The 13,503-nt window shown below is 33.0% G+C and overlaps 2 protein-coding genes across 2 annotated transcripts in view; one reads left to right on the forward strand and one right to left on the reverse strand.

Annotated features, from left to right (window-relative positions):
- The first annotated feature begins 1,473 nt into the window (after positions 1-1,473).
- LOC117110786 (stomatin-like protein 2, mitochondrial) lies at positions 1,474-8,787 on the forward strand. The gene is made up of 9 exons (XM_033253602.1): positions 1,474-1,613; positions 3,772-3,912; positions 4,264-4,363; positions 4,530-4,588; positions 5,065-5,197; positions 5,985-6,137; positions 6,788-6,966; positions 7,589-7,717; positions 8,323-8,787. The coding sequence occupies exons 1-9, from the start codon at positions 1,578-1,580 to the stop codon at positions 8,506-8,508; spliced, it is 1,116 nt and encodes a 371-aa protein (XP_033109493.1). The 5' UTR covers positions 1,474-1,577; the 3' UTR covers positions 8,509-8,787.
- LOC117110785 overlaps positions 8,581-13,503 on the reverse strand; it is a 5,765-nt gene continuing 842 nt past the window's right edge. Inside the window, exons 2-7 of the mRNA XM_033253601.1 lie at positions 12,709-13,060; positions 12,001-12,204; positions 11,623-11,759; positions 10,846-11,006; positions 10,305-10,422; positions 8,581-9,837 (exon numbers count right to left, since the gene is read on the reverse strand). Coding sequence (XP_033109492.1) covers positions 9,598-9,837; positions 10,305-10,422; positions 10,846-11,006; positions 11,623-11,759; positions 12,001-12,204; positions 12,709-13,048 — 1,200 coding nt within the window. The 5' untranslated portion in view covers positions 13,049-13,060 and the 3' untranslated portion in view covers positions 8,581-9,597. The remainder of the gene's footprint in view (positions 9,838-10,304; positions 10,423-10,845; positions 11,007-11,622; positions 11,760-12,000; positions 12,205-12,708; positions 13,061-13,503) is intronic.

Genomic DNA, 13,503 nt, shown 5'->3' on the forward strand with positions numbered 1-13,503 from the left:
TTCCAGGAGAGTCTACACTCACCACCAGGGTCCCACTATTATTGTGGCTAAACCAAAAAAAAAAAAAAAAAAATCAAAAAAATTGAGGATGTAGCAATATTAAATGCCCATAAATTGCATTCGTGTTTTAAACTTGACATGCTCAATTGTAAATACATCAAATACAGTACAGGTAACATTTTGTGCATTTGTGGGGGAAAATTAGGCCATTGCCCCTAGGCCTATATATTTATTTAAAAAAAAAATATTTGTTGCTGTTTTTGTTTTGTTGTTAATTGTTTTATTTATTTCATGAATGTCTACATGGACATTAATAAATCATAAACTTAATATTTATTCATTTTTTTAAAATTTTGATCAAGTACAAATTCGAGAAATACCACTTCCGAAATTAACATTTAGAACATAAAATCTAAAACAAACATGTATTTTTTAATTTTTTTTTTTATCAAAATTGGGTTATAGAGGCACGAGTAAAATCGGTAAAATAAAATAGAAGACATGATTTTGAGAACCGAGCGCGACGACGATATATGCACACAGTTTTTTAGAAATAATTATTGAAGACCATTGTTTAAATTTCTTTTCCCAAAAATATGAACTTCTGATCATTTCGTTGACTATAATTTTTTGTTGAGTATTATTTTCATTCGACTGGTTCGTAAAATAGACTTCTTTGACAACGAAAATTAACTTAAACCAGAGTGCCTTAATCAGCGTTAAGTTATCCACGTAACCAAAACAAACATGGCCAATTGGTCAGTTTAGTCCCTTGAAAATGACCAAAATCATAAAAAATAATTTTTAAATTAACTTGCTCATCTTGCAGTACCGTAACATAGGCCTACAAATTAATAACTTGAGCAAGAAATTATTGAATTAAAAAAAATGTGTTCCCTGATTTTTTAACTGGATAATTATAATAAAGATAATTAAACACTTCTAGTGACTGGAAGTGTTTCTATCATCTTTTCGCTGTAAAATGATGGTTTTTATGGGTAAGCATTTTTTAAATACACTAATTTCTATGTTCAAGTTGATAATTTTAAATGTTCCTTTAAAATGGGCAAGTAAATTTCAAAAATGATTTTTTAAAATGTTTTTTGCAAGGGACAGTATATCTTTAACGCAAATGTTGTTGCTAAACTGACCAATCGGCCAAACTTAACGCTGATTAACACATTCTGGTTTACGTTAATTTTCGTTGTCAACGAAGTCTATTTTACGAACCAGTCGAATGAAAATAATACTCAACCAAAATTCGTACTCAACAAAATGACCAGTCGAATAAGCCACTATAATACCTTCATGGTTTAACGAAGAACATCATCATTCCTGATGATGACATAATTAATGTCGAAATATTGAATCCCAACACGATGGCGTGTATTTCAATACTTGGAGTATGTATTATACTTTCTTAACGAAGAACCAACAATCGAATACGGCTAAATTATCAACTTTCTCGTTGGTGGCGCTTGTTCAGAATGAGAAAAAAAACAAGGGACAGCGGGTAAACTCGTGCTTTTCTATGTTGGTGTCAGTGGTTTGGTGGTGTGTTAGTTTATGAATATATAATGTTAAGAAGTGTGCAAGGAATTCGTGTAGCTCAGGTTTGTTTTCCAACTGTTTTGTTATTATACACAATGTATTCGACTTGATGCAAATGGAGTTGGATTTATTTGTTCCTTCCATCAATTCCTAGGCACAGGTCCTCCCCTCCCATTATCCTAGATAGGCCTAGGTAGCTAGGCCTTCTCTAAGCTAGGCTAAGCCAAGGCTAGGTCGTCAGCCTGACCCTGGTAGAGTTGCTCACTTGCCTCTTATGTAGTAGCATGGAATATTCTTGCTTGGTATATTTATTGCTCAAATTAAAAATACAATCGCAGCCAGTGGCTGAATTGGCGTATTCTTATTACAAAAGAGTTAACATTGCACAATATAAGGGCAAATTGAAAAATTAATATTATTAGAATGGATTATAATTCCCGCCTGCATTAAACATTTTGGAAATATTAATGCAGGAATAATTTTACTTATTTTTTAAAATGTATTATTTATTTTTTTGTTGCATCATTTATTTTAACTGCATAAAAACAACTTTGCAAAAAACAAATGCTCACAAAATATAAAGGAATTGGCTCCGAATTCAAAATTTGATTAGACCAGACATTGGTATCGCTGTAAAGTTGAAAATTCAAAGCCCATTCAAACTTGTTGTTTGCTGTCGCTACGAAAAAAAAAAAACAGCTAGCTTGCAAACTGTGGCTAAAAGTAGACAACACCGCGGTCCGTCACTGAAGAGACCCGTTCAGTGGGCTGATTGGATCATTAATTCACAGCATGAAGACTCACATGTTCCACAGGGACACCCTCTGCTAAAAATAACTTGTCACATAATGCATTTCAAGTTAGTTAGGTTAGAAAATTAGCGAATTTAAGCATTACATGGTATGCTGCCACTTTTATTGATTGCATATATATATATATATTGCAGTATAGAAATCCAGTCAAGCGGAAATTCTAAGCAGCTAAGAGTGCGATCAATAGGCCTGCTATCAGTATACCAAAAGGCCTAAAGTCTAAAGATTGAAAAACTAATAAAACTTTGACATTCCAATGAAAGTAGCTATTAACTTAAATTATTAAGGTTGTTATAAAAGTGTTTGGCCAATAAATACTAAATAAAAAATGAGGAAAAGGCCCAATAAAATATTTTGCTTGGAGTTTTATACTTGGGTATGTAGAGTATACCTTGCTTGCCTTGATGGTCTGTCATTACACTTATGTAGTATTTTTTTCTCTGGTTTGGGTCTAGGCTAGGCCTAGATGTTAAATTAAGCGCATAGGACCTAGGTACAGTAAGCCTGGGCGTGATTGCATTTGTTGATTTTTATGCAGTTGAAATGAATGTGAATAATGTGATGCAAAACCCAGGCAAATACATTACTAATGCAAGATAAAATCCTTAGGCACAGGCCTATTACTTGTAGTTGTAGTATACTACTATTTATAGCCTAGGCCTACTCCTACTACTTTTCTAATTAGGCCTAGGCCTATATACTACTACTCTGTATCTTGTTTTAGACAGAAAACTGTACTACTATAGTATTATTATAGTCATGAATATTGCATCAGTCTTGTTTGACTTCTGAAAAAAAGTACATTTATCTTTGAAAAAAAACATTGTAGACCTATTTTGTATAATATAATATATTTGTATTATTTTAGACAAAGGTTTCTATTCAAATCCACCACAAAATACTGTAAATAACCAAACACATTCTATTATTGCTCTTCTCCAGTAGAATTTTTTTTCCCTAAGGTGGTTGGGATTAATATGTCTTTATGATTCCACAAAAACACATTTTGAGTGTTGTATTTCCACATTTACACTTTACAGTAAAATTAAGGGGCTTTTATTTAAGTACCTATAAGTATCCATTTTACACAAAAAAAAAAAACACCTCCCTTGAATAAATTCCCCTCAAAACCACTTCTCAACAGTGAATGCCCTGGGGCATTTATTAAAATAAATACGGATCATACTGTGGACAAATAGGTTATTCTCTAATTGGAATTCTTTTGATTTATTTCACTATTTTTGTGGAGGAAATATTTCAGTTGAGTTTCAATAAAATTAGAAATAGTACACAGAACAGTACACATAAAAATCTGTCAAAACATCAGTGAGTTTTACCATGGAATTGCCCAATCGATATAATCATAGTAATATTTACCATTCATTGTGATTGTTTTCATTTTCAACAGAGGTTGCTGCCGCATGCGTCTATAGCAGTACAATGTAGACACGCCTCAGGTTTGCCGATGAACACAGTTATATTGTTTGTTCCTCAGCAAGAAGCATGGATTGTTGAGCGAATGGGGCGATTCAATAGAGTGTTACAACCAGTAAGATATTTAAATATTGATCATCTATGGCTGGTCAAGTCATTGAATTGATTTTGGGCTCTAGGACAGACACCTAACAGCAAGCTTCTTTTTTCGCATTTGATATTTGTTATAGAAGCTAGCAATTAAATATAGTTACTCATATCAGCTACAATTCACAAAAATATATCAAGTACAGATAATATTGAAAGCAGTTAAAGATCATAGATTTTGCAATGTTTTAAACAACTTTTTTTTTTTTATTTGAAGATATAGGTTGATATAAAATGTATTAAACTAGTGGATATTTGAAGTGATAATCATTGATGGACATTGTTTAATACAGCACTCTACACATTTTACTTTTCACAGGGTCTTAATTTTCTTATTCCAATCCTGGATAGAGTTAAATATGTGCAAAGTTTAAAAGAAATTGCTATTCCAATCCCTGAGCAAAGTGCTATTACAATAGGTAAGTGAACCCATAATAGATTTCAATCAATCAATCAATCAATAATTAATTTGACATTTTACCTGTATTATACACATTTATTAGGGTTCTTGATTTGAAGATTGTGATGATGATGTAATTACAAATTCTGCATTTTATAGTTGGTTCTTCTTTTTTTTTTTTAAAGATAATGTAACAATACATATTGATGGTGTTTTATATCTCCGAGTCATTGATCCATATAATGTAAGTACAGCATTTAATGTTTGTAGAATATATTTACTAAGACATACTATCAAATTGTTTACAAACTTAAAAGTTTCACATTAATATTATAGAAACACCACAATTTTTTTAATATTTCAGTATTTTTGATTCACAAAAACAAAATATACAAGAAAACGATATCAAATCCATAGCAGCCAATGGCTGAATTGGGAATTCAGTTTACAATATGTCGTACATAAGATAAATAACATTCATATACAACAGTAAATTACAATAAAGATTATCATTATTATTTATATTGATTAAAATTGTCAATATTATTATTTTAATTATTACAGCATTACTATTAAAATTTATACAAGTTTTATTTTTGATTTTCTATATCCAAAGGCATTATATTTTTTTAATGATTAATATATTTGCTGTGTTGCATTATTTTTATGATCTATTACGTAGTAGCATTCATGCTTTGAAAATCAAATGTTTACATGTAGGCAAGTTATGGAGTTGAAGATCCTGAGTATGCCGTGACCCAGCTGGCTCAAACCACTATGAGGTCCGAGATTGGAAAGATCCCTCTTGACACTGTCTTCAAAGAAAGGGAGTCACTCAATTACAACATTGTCGGTCAGTATACAGTAATAATCAATATAAAGATATATACAGTACAACAAAGCTGTAGTCACATATTACATATCAAGTATTTGATAGAATACATAGTGAAAAATTTAGTGTGTTTCGTCAAGCAGCTGCCTACAGTAAAAACACTTCAATTCATTTCGGAAGTAATCACCCCAGCTTTGAATACTTAGCCATGCACAGTGGCATATTTAAGGGGAATATTTTGGGGGCAGAGGTCCCCACAAAAACTTAGTCCCTCCAGGCTTACCTAACTTAAAATTTGCTAAGTAAAAATAAATACACCTCATATAACATCATTCCCCAAGCTACAGTAGTTCTCCTGTCATCAGTTCCTAACCCTATGTTAATACCCTTTGATGTGTCACTGGACACACATGTTCGCGAACTGTGAATTTTTCCCATAATTTAAGCCAGTTTATGCCTTGTGGTTGAGGATTTATATTTTGTGAACATTTTTTATTCCATCCATCAGGATGGAGCAGATTAACCAAGCTACTGGTGAAGCTAGAGAATTTAGAATCTTTCCGATACTATACATATTGCTTATGTTCTTGAGTAAAGCACTGTTTCTGCTTTTTTCCACCTAAAGTATAATTTGGTACTAGCTTATGCTGGAAAGAAAAACTCAATGAGCAGCAACAGTTGGCTAACCCCACAGCATTGCAGAGTCTGGCACAAAAGTAAAGAAAAAGAGAAATTTTTCCCTTTGAGCTCAGAGATTTGTTTTTGACTTGGAATATATACACATACTGTAATCCTTTTCAATATACAGAAGCCATTAACAAAGCAGCTACAGAGCAGTGGGGCATCCGGTGCTTACGTTATGAGATCAAAGACATTGATGTGCCAAACAAGGTGAAGGAAGCTATGCAGATGCAGGTGGAGGCAGAGAGAAAGAAAAGAGCCAGGGTGTTGGAATCTGAAGGTGAGATAGTCCCTAGTCAACTTGTACCATTTTTTTACTCTAACTACATTGGTTGGTTGGTCTTAGTAATTTTTCTTATTCAATGAATTTATTGTTTACTATTGTTGATGCTCTATTTATTTATTTATTATAAAGTGGACACATCACACAAAAGTTATAAAGGACAATAATGTACAATGAAATACTGAAAAAGACAGGCTGTAATCCGAAACACCAGAGTAAATTCTGTCTAAACCGCTAACCTGTAAAAAAACAATTACCAAAATATGTTGAAGAATTTGAAAGGATTTTTTAAATATATATTTATGAGTACACACTGAAGAAGGTTGCAGGGACGACCGAAATATTTGTGCTCAAAAATTAATATATTTATGTTCCAGAAATACGTCAACCCTTTATTTAATTTATTTTATTTAATTTTCACGGTATAAAAATAGAACACCAAAACAGTTGGTTTACAAATATATATATATATATATATATAAATTACACCTACGGTTGCAACAATACAAAAACAAAATTAATCAAATTCACAATCCAATTATACAGTACTATAAAATAAACCCTTGTTTCTGTCACTTGTGATAGTCTCACAAAAAAAATAAGTTACAGATTATAATAAATTTTGTTTCTTTGGTTGACTCTATCAGGTATTAGAGAGTCGGAGATCAATGTAGCAGAAGGCAAGAAGAGGTCTGTAATCCTGGCATCAGAGGCCATCAGGATGGAACAGATCAATCGAGCTACTGGTGAAGCTAATGCCATCGTTGCCAAAGCTAATGCCAGAGCTGAGGGTCTGAGTATAGTTGCCGAGGCCATTGGTAAAGAAGTAAGTTCTTCAAAATTCATAAATGTAGTAGAGGTGTAGTGGTATATGAGCATGGGCTTCTTTAGGCGAGACTTTTCTTTATACCTTGTTTAACAAATGTTCCGACCCCCAATAATGGTGATTTCAATTAAAAAGGAAAAATTATTTTTGACCAGTTAGCACACCCTTCGCCACAAGAAATGGGAATTTCTTGTGGCGAAGATTTCTTCAAGATTCATAAAGGTAGATAAAACAAAGGAGGTGTAGTGGTATTTGAGCATTACTTCTTTAGGCGAGGCTTTCTTTATACCTTGTTTAACAAATTCTCCGACCTCCCAATAATGGTGATTTCAAATTTAAAAAAAATGTAAAAAAAAAATCGAAATTTCGATGATTAGTTGAGGGTGTGCTACTGTAGCTCACAAAATAAGGTGCTTTTTAACTACTTGAGCATAATTTTTTTTTGGTGGGGGGTGGGGTGGGGGAAGGATGGCTAGCATTTTTTTAGGCCCCACTTCTAGATACGCCACTGCCTATTCTGGTCACTTCCCTCCCTTCTAGATATGTCACTGCCTATTCTCTCATCCAGCACCATCTCTCCATATTTCTTTTGGCCGTACTAACAACCTACAATCTTTTATAGCATGGAGGAAATGCAGCCTCGTTGAATGTGGCAGAGCAATATGTAGCAGCATTTGGTAACCTAGCCAAGGAGAGCAACACAATTGTTCTTCCAGCCAACACTGGAGACATCAGTAGTATGGTGGCACAGGTAAGAATTGCACTCCTTACACTATACAGTATTGAGATCATGTCATTGTTTCTTTTTCAATTTACTTGAGTATTGTTAAGGGGTTGAACTTGAGAAACAATATCTTTTTTCAACCTCTTAGTGCCATCCCTGCACCAATATTTTATTTGTACTTTATGTCAATAGATATGAAAATAAAATGAAAAGAATCAATATATGTATTTATTTGAATAAATGGCCCACTTTAAATAGACGCCCCTCAAATAAACGACCCTTAAATGACTGAAGAAATCTAATGGAATCAACACCATTCTTAACATAATCTATTATGGTAATGCTCTACTTTAGTAGAATTAAATTTTGTCTAACCTGGTTCTTAATCATCACGCAATAACACATTTTGACGATAATCATATGTCGTAGTTCCAGTTACAGTGAAATAATGGGGCGTTTACTCGAGTACATACATGTTCATTTTACACCAAACAAAATAAACTCCTCTCTCAAATATACGCCCTCTCAAAAACTCATTTAAGCAATAAACGCCCCAGGGCATTTATTCGAATAAATAGGGTACGTTATAAACCTGTTTGTTTTTAAGATTAAATATTTTTTTTTGTTAACAGGGAATGGCAATCTACGGTAACCTTAGTAAGCAAAATCAACGCTTGGTATCAAGTGAGACGAAGTCATTAGAGAGTACTGTGGGTCCAAATACAGAGGGACATGAACAAATGAAACACGAATACAGTACTGAAGAGTATAGTTCAAAGGCAGAAACAAAATCTAAGACAGGGGACGACACATTATGATATAGTTATCATACATAATTATCAACATAATTGATCAAATTTTATAATAAAAAAAGTAAAATCATTTGTAGCTCCTTTTATAAACTTTATTTGATAATGTAAGGCTTCACATAGAGCTTTTCATTCAAATCAATTCAGTTAATCAAAAATATATGTACATTTAGTCTTCTCATTTCAGAATATTTCCTCTGGTTTGTGACTATAAAGAAGCAGTTTGTCATCAAATGCAATAGATATTTTGTCTTTATCTGTGTCATTAAAATTATGCTGAAAATTTAACTATTGCCATACTTGCATCTTTTGTCTGTATAACACAGTGGTTGGTTGCTATCAAAAATAAATTCTGTAGATTTAATTATACCAATACTGTAATCTATATATTAATTCTGCTAATTGCTACCGCGTAACTTTCCCTATCTACTCTGAAACCGCTGGCAGGAATGTGCTCATATTTCATACACTGGGGCTTCTATATATCACGACCACATTCCGCTACTTTTTAAGGCTGGATGTTGGATAACAACGAAAAAACAGCCAAAAACCACTAAAAAATCAGTACCTGTTTCGCAAGTTGCTTCATCACATATTGTAAATACAATTAATCACATCTATTCTGTACTGCAATGCTTAGGTCTAAAAATTATCGAGTCAGGCCGTAAAAGCACCAGTCTATGTTTTGCACCTTCATTACTTCTCACATTCGTCAACAAAATGGGTGACAAACATGTTCCCGTACCTCTTCGGAGTACCCATTGCATTTTGTAGTTTTATGGCACAAAACATCAGCAATAAATGGCATGTTTTAGAAGTCGATCAGGTAAAAATAAAGATACACCTGGGCACAAGCCATGATATAACCTCGGCCTAACCATAACGGCTAGCCCTACACAGGCCTAGGCGCAGCCTAGCCTATGATCATTCAAAAATGTACATGATCGCCACCTTTCCTGACTCATTCAACACCGTGCTGAGCACAGGTATATGCTTGTCATATTAATTATCGGACTGGAATATTAAATGAATTTAATTGGCAGTATTCTTAAATAATCAAGGCTTCTCATTATGTAATTTATAACATGCAAATTTGATTCAGTGAACCTTCACACTGTAAATTTCCTTGAGAGCAAGCACCAGTTTGACAATTGGAGTCAGCAGTGCGGTCAAAACTGGTAGACTGTAATATTGCAAATAGTAAGACACATCCTGTACTTGTAGCATGCCCAGTATGCTTAGGACGCCTTTGGTTGTCGGTGGAAGACATCGTGTTTTCCAATAGAGCAAGATGTTATGGTATTGAGATAGGTCAAAGTTCAGATATACAAGCTCACCCTGAAATTAATTTTTAAAATATTTTTCATTTTAAATATGACAACTGTATTGAAAAAGCTACTGCTCATTGTACTATCTCATCATCTCGACAGTCCTTGAAAAGGAAGAAAAAACCTTGTGGGAGGATCACTTGCCTAGGGTAAAGAGTAATTCCAGTGAAGGTTGAATGAAACAGACAGGCCCAGCAGAGGCAATGTGCCAGAAAAATCAAATGCAGTGGCGGATTCGGGAAGGGCCGGAGGAATGTTTCAAAATTATAAATAAAATGGAGTGAGGCTGAGATGGTGTAGACTCTCCATCTTTGTAAGTCCCCTGGTCCCCCTCTATTTCGAATTCCTAGATCCACCACTGAAATGCTAGAATTAGCATGCTTGATTGAGATGACAACCCAAGTGGTATTCTTCATGGCCCAACATAGTCATTACAGCTAGTGTGGAACCAAACATTGGATTAGTAGGTGTACTTACAAGCTTTGAGTTAAATTCATGAACATTGCCTTGGACAAGGACTTCTAACTTCTGAGCTTCTGCTAACATGGACACCATCAAAATAGTCCAAGTTCCCACAACAACAAGTAGAGAAATCCTATTGAAAGTGGAAATAAAAGTAAATCTTTGAGTGCAACTTGTTTGTACAGTATTAAATTACTGAAAATAAAATCACCGGTTTAGAGAGGAGAGAGAGAGAGTGTGTCTGACTGTTATCATGGGGATAGATATGTGATTTTTTCCTCTGTTTGCAGAAAGGGAGTGGTAGTTGGAGTATTAAGTACAGTAATTATGAGCTTCTCAATGAAAAACCAAATCCTTTTTTTTTTAATTATTAATGAATAATGAGTAACCATTACTTGACATTCACTATTAACAGTGTTACTAAAAAGTAAAAAGAAACTATTATTTATTATTTTTTGTTATTTCAGTGTCTAATTTTTATGGTGATATAATTTTGATGATGATAATATGATGAAGTATATATTATTGGCTTGCAAGAGAACAGAAAGAAGTTTACCAGCTTTTGATTCTCTTTGGTGTAAGTTTACTCTTTGCTAACATACTGTCTGCAAGATAGTAAAGAAGTGTTCCCAGGCCACCAAGGTACAGGAAAATGGCCAACTTATAGGAGGCTGGTGTCTTCGACAAGTCTGTGCCAAGGTCTTCATCTATAGAGTTCTGAGAAAACAATTGTACATCATTATTTTATTGCTGTATAATAATAGAGAAATAAGGTCCTATTAATATTCGTATTTGAGGCTTGCCATCCCAAAACCAGCGTACTGTTGCTTATTGTTATACTGAGTAATGTGGCAGTAATTTATGTTTTAATACAAAGAAGCCGTAATACTCTTACTAATAAGTTTGGCAATAATAAGTCAATTTCAGTAAATGATCCATCATTTTAAAGCTTTACAATGTGGAGAATAAGTATATATTATAGTAAATTTCATTTTTTAGTCACTGACATTGATTTTGGGATAGCAAACCTCATTTATTACCTTGACTAACAATACTTCATCGTCATCATCATCATCGTTGTCTTTGTTGTAATCATCATATCGTCCCAATTATTACTATTATTACAACTGCTATTACCACACAAAATTTTATTTTTATGGGCCACATTGTAATTTCAATTACATATGCCAAATTTTAATGCATATACAAATTATTGTGTGTAATATTAGCTTTATTTGTGAATGTATGCATACATTGTGTAATTAGCAAGTGTTCGCCTTGACCTCTGACATTGACAACTGAAACATGTATGAGTATGAGATAGGTTTATTACCATTAATCTGAAGAATCCATCATGCCATGCCAGACATGATGTATTTAGGTTTTCTTGAGCTGACAAGTCCAACGGATGATTTAACGAAAATGCATACAATTTGTAGTTATACTTCTTGATGAAATTGAAAGTATTGCCTATTGGAAAAATGTAAAAAAAAAATGATTATAATATATATGATATTATTGTATGCAGACATAGTAACTACTTCTCTTTGTAAATGCCAGAGCATTGTGTACAATTTGTATATGTATATGAATCATTTAGGCAGTAGAGAAAACATTAAGTTAAGATGGAGTAAACACACTATTGGTTTGAAAAATAGAGTCTATAAGACTATGCTTAGAAAAAGCTAATAATATAAATAAATTCCCATACCATGCAAGAGCCAAAAAAGTTGACAAACAAAGCCAATTAAAACTAAAGAGATTATCACAATCAAATGCATTTCTTTTGGAGTCAACCGCATATCATCCATCTCTGGCCATATACTGACCCCTCCTCCAGGACCCATGCTCGACACCTTGGATTTTGCAAGCCGATGTTTTTCTTCTAAAAGCTTTTGTTTTTGCAATGCTTTACCTGTCATAAAAGCAATATGTTTCAGAAAGTAAAAATAAAGGAAAAATGTAGAAAATGTTGCAAGTGGATAACAAATACTGCATAAGAGTATTCAGAGGACATTGGCCTATACAGCAATATTAATGCTTATATTTCTTGAATTTTGAGAGTTAAAATGTTACTGCCAGTTTAATTACATTTTGGAAATGATTGACAATGTGCCCTTAAAGAGCAAATATTAATATATTATTCAGAAATGATTACAAGTTAAAAGATTTGTTTGAAAGAATTATAGTCAACCATGGTGGACTGACCCCAAGTTCATTGAGTTTAAATTTTTATGTTTTTTTCTTATTTTAGAGGTCTTTGATGACAAAAAAAAAAAAAAAAAAAAAAAACAGAAAGAAATAAAAAAGTTATAAAAAAAAAAAAAAAAAAGAGAAAGAAATAAAAAGGTTATGAAATCCTAACAAAAGCGAAAAAAATAAGTAAATTAAAAACAATTTAATTTAATTTTTGTCTTACCTGGTGTCATTCTTAACTGCGCTAGGCTAGGACTTACTGAAACTTCTTCATTGTCCGAATCCTCACCAAGTTGTCTCTTTACAGCAGATAATGGCATTGGCAGTGGATTCTTCATGCGATTCTCTTTTCCAATGGTCCTTGGGGTTAGGGGTGGCCTTTTAAGATGCATTATCATAGGCGAGTTCTCAAAGAAGTGCTTCATTTGTGATACACCGGCACTATTGGTCTTCTCATCTTGATTACTAGATGACTTTAGTGACCTGGCCCTCCGGAGTCGTGGCGAACCTGCCGGTGATTGGAATTGGACTGGAGGATCCGATGACTTTACTCGTCCAGACATAGTTGAAAACTTCTGGTATACAATATATTAATATATAGAGTATTATTTAAAAAATATGAAAATATTGTATGCATGACAAAGATTCTATCGGTACCTCTATCTTTTATAACTATATAATTGGAACAATGAAATATGGTTACTGCGGGAAATGAACCAACGACATGAAAAACTGTCCTGGCACTCTGTATCTATTTTTATTAGCATTTCATTTTTATTTTAAAAATATTTTCTAGCTTATAATTACATAAAATTTTGGGCTAGGTGGCAGTAACGTTATTCAATTATTTGTTACTCTATTATTGAATTACATACTATAGATACTGTATAATATAAGTTAAATTATTTTTACCAGAGTGTATCTACCTTAAATTCAATTATATATATATATATATATATATATATATATATATATATATAAAATAAAACTTATATAGATTATAATATATTTTACTCAA

Source organism: Anneissia japonica, unplaced genomic scaffold, assembly GCF_011630105.1.
Source record: "Anneissia japonica isolate Jap-2015-1 unplaced genomic scaffold, ASM1163010v1 scaffold2756_len2360902_cov194, whole genome shotgun sequence".
In the NCBI taxonomy this organism is placed as follows: domain Eukaryota; kingdom Metazoa; phylum Echinodermata; class Crinoidea; order Comatulida; family Comatulidae; genus Anneissia; species Anneissia japonica.

What these genes read in the sequence shown, in the direction of transcription:
- LOC117110786 (XM_033253602.1), top strand. Translation starts at nt 1,578, where the DNA reads ATGTTAAGAAGTGTGCAAGGAATTCGTGTAGCTCAG. An exon ending in GCAAAGTGCTATTACAATAG is followed by an intron (nt 4,364 to 4,529) that starts GTAAGTGAACCC and finishes TTTTTTTTAAAG; the next exon opens with ATAATGTAACAATACATATT. An exon ending in CAGGGTGTTGGAATCTGAAG is followed by an intron (nt 6,138 to 6,787) that starts GTGAGATAGTCC and finishes TGACTCTATCAG; the next exon opens with GTATTAGAGAGTCGGAGATC.